A 10,057-nucleotide genomic window follows, 5' to 3' on the forward strand; every position below is an offset into this window, starting at 1 on the left:
TTCAGTAAAAGCCACATGCAAAGATGGAAAAAAGATGCCAAGTTTTGCAGGTTAACCTAAATATGCCAAGTTGTGCGAGTTGATGTAAATATGCGGACAGTTAAAACCACATGGTGTAGTAGCATAAAGATGCCGAATTTTGGATAAATGATTGATGAAGAAAACATGAGGTTAATCTAAGATATCATTGGTGAATAATGAGGCTTCTTAAGATTTAATTTAGCATACATGTAGTGAATAAAGAGGCAAATCATTGGCCTAATCAATGATGAGGTTAATCTAGATATAATCGGTGAATAAAGAGGATCATTGGCCTAATCAATGATGAGGTTAATCTAGATATAATCAGTGAATAAAGAGGATCATTGGCCTAATCAATTATAGAGGTTAATCTAGATATAATCGGTGAATAAAGAGGATTTCTAGCATTGCTTCAAATGCCAGTCAAAACCAGTTGGAAACTCAATATAAAGATGTCAAGTCTTGGATAAATCATAGGGAAATAAAGAATGAGGTTAATACTGTAGGATATCATTGGTGAATAAAGAGGCTTCTTAAGATTTCTTGAAATTCTAGTCAAAGCTACATGCTAGGTTAGCATAAAGATGCCAAGTCATTACTAAACCATTCGATAATAAAGGATGAAATTAATTTGTGATATAATGGATGAGTTAATCTGCAATATCATTGGTGAATAAAGGATGAAATTAACCATGTTATGACGACATAAAGATATCAAGTATTGGATAAATCATTAGCCAATAAATGATGAAGTTAATCTAGATATAATTGGCTAATAAAGAAGATGTGGATAAACAATTTGTTTTTAGTAAGACTTTTTGGAAGCTTTTCCGGTCGTCTTTTCCAGTCTTTTCTGGTCTAATTTCTCTAAAATTTGGGACGAATTTATTGAAATCACAAACTTGATGGGTAACGCCTACATAATCGAAGTGCCCTATGGGTTTTCCAGGGTGTTGAATCCATATATATAATAAAAAAACTAGTTTAAATAACACAAATCAAGATTTCACCTCAGGGAAAGTCCAACCAGTCGCACTAAAGACAACTCCTTGGATAAATCATTGGGGAATAAATGATGGGGTTAATCCAAATATCATTGATGAATAAAGAGACTTCCTAAGATAGCTTGAAAATTTAGTAAAAACCATGTGTTAAGCAACATAAAGATGCCATGTCTTGGCTAAATTATTAGCTAATAAATGATGATGGTGAATAAAGATGATTTCTAGCTTCAAACACCACTCAAAACCAGTTGGTGGCATAAATATGCCAGGTCACACTCCTTCAATATAAAGATGTCAAGTCTTGGATAAATCAATACTATAGGATATCATTGGTGAATAAAGAGGCTTCTTAAGATTTCTTGAAATCCTAATCAAAGCCACATGCTAGGTTAGCATAAAGATGCCAAGTCATTGCTAAACCATTAGACAATAAAGGATGAAGTTAATTTGTGATATAAAAGATGAGGTAATCTACACTATCATTGGTGAATAAAGGATGAAATTAACCATGTTATGACGTCATAAATATATCAAGTATTGGATAAATAATTGGCCAATAAATGATGAATTTAATCTAGATATAATTGGGTAAGGTAATAAAGAAGATGTTGCAAGTATTTGATAAATCATTGGGGAATAAAAGATGAGGTTAATCCAGATATCATTGGTGAATAAAGAGACTTCCTAAGATAGCTTGAAACTTTATTAAAAACCACGTGCTAAGCAACATAGAGATGCCATGCCTTAGCTAAATTATTATCTAACAAATGATGAGGTTAATCTAGATATAATTGGTGAATAAAGAAATTAGCTAATAAATGATGAGGTTAATCTAGATATAATTGGTGAATAAAGAGGATTTATAGGATTGCTTAAGCACCAGTCAAAACTAGTTGGTGGGATAAAGATGCCACCTCAAGTTCGTCAATATAAAGATTCCAAGTCTTAGATAAATCATAGGGAAATAAAGGATGAGGTTAATACTATAGGATATCATTAGTGAATAAAGACGCTTTTTAAGAGTCAAAGCCACGTGCTAGGTTAGCAAAAAGATGCCAAGTCTAAATCTTTAGACAATAAAGGATGAAGTTAATTTGTGATATGAAGGATGAGGTAATCTGCAATATCATTGGTGAATAAAAGATGAAATTAACTATGTTATGGTAGCATAGAGATATCAAGTATTGGATAAATCATTGGCCAATAAACTATGAAGTTAATCTAGATATAATTGGCGAATAAAAAATATGTCGAAGCATTGGATAAATCATTGGTTGAATAAAAGATGAGGTTAATCCAGATATCATTGGTGAATTAAGAGACTTCCTAAGATAGCTTGAAACTGTAATAAAAAACACGTGTTAAGAAACATAAAGATGCCATGTCTTGGCCAAATTATTAGCTAATAAAGGATGAGGTTAATATGTGATATAAAAGAAAAGAGGTTAATATGAAATATCATTGGTGAATAAAGGATGATGGGTTAATGTGCAATATCGTTGATGAATAAATGAAGTTAACCACGTGGTTGTGTGTTAAGAAACATAAAGATGCCAGGTCTTGGCCAAATTATTAACTAATAAAGAATGAGGTTAATATGTGATATAAAAGAAAAGAGGTTAATATGCAATATCATTGGTGAATAAAGGATGAAATTAACCACGTGGGAAAGGATGGGTTAATGTGCGATATGGTTGATGAATAAATGAAGTTAACCACGTGGGTGTGTGGTAAGAAACATAAAGATGCCATGTCTTGGCCAAATTATTAGCTAATAAAGGATGAGGTTAATTTGTGATATAAAAGAAAAGAGGTTAATATGCAATATCATTGGTGAATAAAGGATGAAATTAACCACGTGTTAAAGGATGGGTTAATGTGCAATATCGTTGATGAATAAATGAAGTTAACCAGGTAGGTTGATGAATAAATGAAGTTAACCAGGTAGGTGGGGCATAAAGATGTCGTTTGGGTAGTGTAAAGATGCCAAGTCTTAGGTAAATCATTCGCAAATAAAGGATGATGTTAATCTGCAATATCATTAGTGAATAAATGACAAAGTTAGACACCTGTGGGGGTAACAGAAAGGATTGGATAAATCATTGGTGAATAAAGATGTCCAAATATTGGATAAATCATTGGCGAATGAACGATGAGGTTAATCCAGATATTATTGGTGAATAAAGAAACAATATCATTAATGAATAAATGACAAAGTTAGCCACTTCTGGGGGTAACACAAAGGATTGGATAAATCATTGGTGAATAAAGAAGATTGGATAAATCATTGGTGAATAAAGAAGATGTCCAAATATTGGATAAGTCATTGGGGAATGAATGATGAAGTTAATACAGATGTCCAAATATTGGATAAGTCATTGGGGAATGAATGATGAAGTTAATACAGATATTATTGGTGAATAAAGAAACTCTGGTAAAAACCACGTGTTAAGCAACATAAAGATGCCAGGTCTTGGCTAAATCATTAGCTAATAAAAGATGAGGTTAAATTGTGATATAAAAGAAAAAAAAGTTAATACGAAATATCATTAGTGAGTAAAAGATGAAATTAACCACGTGGGAAAAGGATGGGTTAATGTGCAATATTGTTGATCAATAAATGAAGTTAATCATGTGGGAATGGCATAAAGACCTTAAGTCTCGATAACATAAAGATGCCAAGTATTGGGTAAATCATTTGCGAATGAAGGATGATATTAACATGTAATATAATTGGTGAATAAATGACGAAGTCAACTGCTTGTGGGGTAGTACAAAGACACAAGTCTTGGTTAAATGATTGGTGAATGAAGGATAGGGTTAATGTGCTCGATGCTAGTTTGTGATGCAAAGGAGAAGATTAATGTGTGATATAAAGGATTATGCTAATCTACCATAACATTGGTGAATAAAGGATGTGCTTAATATACCATGGAGAATAAAGCATGAAAATAAAATTAAGATATTATGATAAAAGAAAATTAAGATACTATGTGAAAGTGATCAACCAAAAGATAAAAAATATCTCTTTGTTTTCATTGGAATAAAGAAGAACATCAATCTTGCGAAAATAAGAACAAACTTTCAGGAACTCCTGAATGAATACTTTGGATGATTCTTAGAGCCCCACAGATTAAAATAAATTGTCAAGTTTCTGTGAGACTAAAATGGTTGAAGATGAAATTCACTCTCTTAAATTGTTTCAGATACACCCACATAAATTCACAATTTCAAATATGTTATGTTTCATACACACCCACATAAATTCATAACTTCAAATTATTTGTTACAACGCCTAAATAGAACAAAATATATATATTATTTTTATTAAACATCTAGATACACCCACATAATTTCATAATTTCAAATTATTTGTTACAATTCCTAAATAAAGCATATATATATATATATATATATATATATATATATTATTTTTATTAAACATCCAGATACACCCACATAAATTCATAATTTCAAAGTATTTGTTACAATTCCTGAATAGAACAAAGATACATATTATTTTTATTAAACATCTGCATACACCCATATAAATTCATAATTACAAATTATTTATTACTATTCCTAAATAGAACAAAAATATATATTATTTTTATTAAATATCCAAACAAACTAAATTTTTTAATTTAAACATATGTGATCCCTAAGAATTATAACAGTAAATTTAAACTAAATTTATTCTTAATAAACATTAACTATCATTATCATAAATACAGCTATAATCTATTTACATCAAAATTGAAATACAATACAAAACTAAAGCTAAAAATCTATATGATATTATATTTTAATCATTTTTAACTAAATAAAAAAATCTATCAAATTTAAACGATGAAAACCCTATACATCGTCAATGCTCAATGTTCATTGTAAACCCCCAAAATATGGAAACCCAGATATGACAATCTAGAACACCGTATATACTGCTGTCAAAGGCGCGTTGTAAAGGTACATACGGTGGTTTCACGGCACTACTACGTGCTCAAGAGTCCAAACAAATTTGGTCTCGGCTCTGGCTCGGATGTCGTGGGCCATGTCTCCACGATGAGAAACGGAGTGAGAGTTATGGCCGTAATGGCGTAATTAAATTTTATAAGTAAGATCATTTACTTTCCTCTTCTGGAAATTCTATTTCCAAGGAATTTCAACATGTGTCACTTCTGTGCTTTTCTTGGGTTTGGGAAGCGTAATTTTTAGAAAAACGCTGTTGGAAATGCGTTTCCCGAAATGGAATAACAGCAGGATTAAGCCAGAAACTTATGACTAGGTAAGTGGTATTGCTTTCAATTCAAAGTGGAATTAGGCTGTAATTACGAAGGAAAAGGTGAAGCAGAAGTGGAATAAGGAATGCCAACCCTAACTTTGGTGATATTTGACTAAGCAAACCGTTTCGGTTGACCGACATAGGTTGGCGTAGTTGTAGTACTTATCCAGAGCGCAAATACGAGATTTTACACCTTATATATACACCCCACTGTTTGCTTTTCTGCATGTACTTTCTGTTGCCAAAAGTAGCGCCGAGCTCTTTCCTTCTTTATATTAGAGTGATTGCCCCTACTTCTCTGATTTTCCTTGGACGAAAGAATGGCCATCGCGGATACAATTCGTTTGGTTGTAGGAATAATAGGTAGGTTTTTGCTGAACAGCAGCAATTCTGCTTCTTTCTTCATTTGCTTTTGCGTTTAGCTGTATAACTGAACTGCTGTCTGACAAGCGTTTAATATTTATTTCTCTGCAGGGAACATTATTTCGATTCTTATGTTCCTTTCGCCCCTGTAAGATTTCATGGTTTTGAGTTTTGCATTTGTTGACACTAACGTAGAAGTTGGTTATTTAGTTTAGGGTTAAGCAATTTTCATGGTTTTGAGTTTTACATTTGTTGAAATTAGTGGAGATGCTGGTTAGTTAGATGAGGGGTTAAGAGCTAAGCAATTTTCATAGTTTTCAGTTTTACATTTGTTGAAATTAGTTGAGAAGCTGGTTTCTTAGATTAGGGTTAAGTTTTATGTAAATTGTAAATTAGTTCTTTTGTTGGTGATGCTGCAGGCCAACATTTTACAAAGTTTGGAAATGGAGATCCACCCGAGGGTTTTCAGGATTTCCATACCCTATGACTCTACTGAACTGCGCATTATGGGTGCTGTATGGCATGCCCTTTGTTCACCCCAACAGCATTCTTGTGGCCACGGTAAACGGAGCAGGTGTGCTCTTTGAAACATTCTACACTACTGTGTTCCTGATTTTCTGCAAGAACAAAAAGGAGAGGGTAAGTTTCATGTTCCATCTTACAATTTTATTAGCACTAACCCCTTAAATGTTTCTGATTAAGATATAATTTAGCTAAAAGGTTTTGGTAGGCTTGGTATACGCTGGGTCTCTGTTCCATTGGTCAGAAAATGTGGACAAAATTAATGTTGTAGATCTACCCATATCAAGGGTTTTTAGGGTGTCTGACAGCGCTGGGATATGGGCAGGGTTAGTATGCTAATTTTGATTTGCCAAGTGTTAAAAACTGTGAAATGCAGATTGGTTGGCCCTTAATAAATGTAAAGGGGCTATGGATTTGATAATAGATCTGAGAGTTGACATGAATTTATGTCTTAAGTTTTTCCGGAAATAAGGGTTGTTGGTTTTACAGTTGATATGATTTATGTCATTTTTTTAAGATGTTAGCCTCTCAATTAATAGATTTGAAAGTTGATGTTGCTATGAATGCTCGGTGCTCACCTTTACTTCTAAAAGATCTAGGATTAACATAATCTAGTTAGATTTACACGATATTATATTAATTGATGACATGTATTAATTGGAAAAGTAAAAGGTAAAAGGTCGAACTGTACATATGGCTTCTGAAGGCTAACTTGGACCACCTTTATCCTGCTTGGACAGCTGAAAGTGGTGGGACTGCTGGTGGTCATCAGCATATTCTTTGCTGCTGTGGCAGCTTTTAGCTTAGCTTTGGAGCACACACATAAGAGACGAACCTTGGTTGTTGGAACGATCTGTATCATCTTCAATGTGTTCATGTATGCCTCACCTTTGTCCATCATGGTAACTGTCCTTCTTGCCCTTTTGTTTTTCTTTTCATTAATGCTGGTTTCTTTTCATAAATCTTTTTCTGACATTACAAAGATTATCAAAAATCTTTTTCTGAAATTACAAAGATTATAGGTGGTTTTGGGATGTTTACGGATGAACTATGAGTTTGAGTTTTTGATATATATATATATATATATATATTTTTGATATATATGAATTTTTTATATACGTGTTATGTATGTTCTTGATATATATGATTCCTGTAGTTAGTAAGGGATGAGTTTTTGATATATATGATTCCTATAGTTAGTAAGAAATTCATGTATATCTAAACAAGTTACTAGTTTCCATCTACAAAATTATGCTAAATTATGCTATGCACACTGACCAGTTAGGTAATTAGTTTTTGATATATGTGATTTCTGTGATTAGTAAGAAATGGTATATATGTCTAAAAAAGTTGCTGGTTTCCATCTACAAAATTATGCACACTCACGTAACTAACCTTGTGAATTAACTGACCTATTTCAGAGAAGGGTTATTAAAACTAAAAGTGTGAAGTACATGCCCTTCTACCTTTCCTTGGGTTGCACTGCCAATGGCTTCATCTGGACAGCTTATGGCTGCATACACTTTGACATTAATCTTGTGGTGAGTAATAATATTGTTAGCTGTGCTTTTTCTTCATTACTTAGTTTGTATATTTGTATATTTGTTAGGTTATGCTAATAACAATAACTGTGTATTCATACAGCTGCCCAATGGACTGGGAGCGCTGCTGGGCGTATCCCAGTTGATACTGTATGCCGTATATTACGGGAGTACTAAGTGGGATGAAGACGAAGAGAAAGAAACCGGTGATGTAGATAAGAAAGCCGATGGTAATTCACAGCCTATGAAAATTCTATCTGGCGGAGGACGTGGCGATAATGCTGAGAGGAGTGGAATTCCTTGAGGTCCAGGAGGTCATTACATTGCATGCGCCACGTCTGAACATTGATTATTCGTGGTTATTGCAGACAGACAATCCCGGCGCAAAATAAAATCTTATAGGATTTTGAGTTGCTTTTTTATTTAGATAGCTGCAGTGACTCATAAATGAGATTTAGTTTGTCCAGTAATTTTGTAGATTTCGCTAGTTAGTTTTAATGGACCCCTGCTCTTGTTTTGGCAAGTTGCAGCAATATCTTTTGCTGCAAACTTTCATTATTAACGCTGATATTCACATCTTAATGGTTAAATCTTGCTGCTGGTTTTTGGATATTTTCTACTATTGTTTCTCGAAAGTGAAATGGTCACTCGCTTTTTTCTATTTTAGAAAATAGAAAGACCAGTAGTTTGTTATGGAAATTCAGATGGATAAGACTTGACTGTTTCCAATTGTATATTTTTATCCTTTAAATGCATTAATCTTGTATTCGAAATTATATATTTGTCCTTTAAATGGATTTATCTTGTATACCAAATTATGCTTCTAGTCTTTTTGAATTGCGTTTGATGCGCAGTCTCCATAGTTCATGTGCTATTTTTGGAATTGGTATATATTTTAAGTGTCCATCAACTTTCCGTAAATCACTTACAGGCGTAGTATTTAGACATATTAGACCATTTCAGTTATAGATATTTAGTTAAATTCACAGTATCTAGCTGCAGAAACCCACAATCCAACATGAGGTAGTTAGGTATGGATGCATTAATTACGCATTTAAGTAGCTTTTACAGTGTCGTGACTGTACTGGACATTATCACCGCTATTATGAATGGATGTTGGCACCGCTATTTTGGATGGATGTGTTCGCATTTAATGCTGTTTTATGCGCTTTAACTAATTGTATATTTTTTTTTGTTAAATGTGGGTTTTATATTTAATATTGCTTCTTTCTGTTATTTTTGAGTTTAACAATGGATGTTAAAACCTATTTTTAATGGATAGGTTAGTATTTAATATTATTTATTTGATTTGAATTTAAGTTATTAAAATAAGTCGGTATAAAGTCTTTAAAATATCGAAATGCATTTTTTAATTAATATTGTTTTTGTATTCTGTACTTATCTCGTAATGTTTTTATTGTATAATGTTTTTATAATGGATTATAGAATTTTTAAAAATTTATTATTATTTTTCAAACAAAATTATTTATTTTTAAAAATAATTTTTTTTCATCGCCCTTAGTATACCATTTTTGTCAAATAAATTATTGTACTAGAATAATACATTAAATATGTAATTATAAATATTTAAATGAAATAAAATGAAATTGAATAAATACAAATATAAAATTGATTATATATATATATATATATATATATATAAAAACACCTTAAATTTTTTGGCAAATAAATTATTGTACTAGAATAATACATTAAATATGTAATTATAAATATTTAAATGAAATAAAATGAAATTGAATAATAAAAATATAAAATTAATTATATATGAAGTAACATTAAAGATATTGTTGCCCACGGGGTTTTGGATTGATGGTGAATGGGTGCGCTGTTAAAGCACTCCTTGCGATAGGTCACTGGTTCAATTCCTCGTGGGTACTTAGTTTAGTCTTAACCTAGAAAAAAAAAACATTAAAGATATTGTTATTTCTAAGTTCAAATAAAAATTGTGGTGTGAGAAAGATTTAGCGTCTAAAAGAAAATTAAGTTATTATAAGAAGGTCATCAACTCCTCCCTTGAAGATCAAAAGTATCTCTCTATTTTAACTAGCTCAAAGAAGAAAATTAATATAGCAAAGATTAGAACGAATTCTCATGAGCTCCATAGTGAAACTGGCCGTTGGGCAGTTCTTAAAACGCCATGGATGGAAAGGATCTGCCATATTTGTGAGAATAGGAGCATCGAGGATGAAAACCACTTCCTCTTACGCCATGGATGGAAAGGATCTGCCATATTTGTGAGAATAGGAGCATCGAGGATGAAAACCACTTCCTCTTAGAGTGCCGTGCATACAACCACATTAGAT

At 32.2% G+C, this 10,057-nt stretch overlaps 1 protein-coding gene across 1 annotated transcript; it reads left to right on the forward strand.

The window, feature by feature from the left end:
- Window positions 1–5,518: 5,518 nt before the first annotated feature.
- On the forward strand, window positions 5,519–8,345 carry LOC149206234 (bidirectional sugar transporter SWEET5-like). The gene is made up of 6 exons (XM_089393657.1): window positions 5,519–5,670; window positions 5,782–5,818; window positions 6,090–6,309; window positions 6,933–7,094; window positions 7,614–7,733; window positions 7,837–8,345. Exons 1-6 carry the CDS (start codon window positions 5,628–5,630, stop codon window positions 8,035–8,037), a joined length of 783 nt encoding a protein of 260 aa, XP_089249783.1. The 5' UTR covers window positions 5,519–5,627; the 3' UTR covers window positions 8,038–8,345.
- Window positions 8,346–10,057: the final 1,712 nt, after the last annotated feature.

Source organism: Pinus tabuliformis, chromosome 1_2 (genome assembly GCF_031772625.1).
Source record: "Pinus tabuliformis cultivar Carrire ecotype Pingquan chromosome 1_2, CPIR1, whole genome shotgun sequence".
Classification (NCBI taxonomy): domain Eukaryota; kingdom Viridiplantae; phylum Streptophyta; class Pinopsida; order Pinales; family Pinaceae; genus Pinus; species Pinus tabuliformis.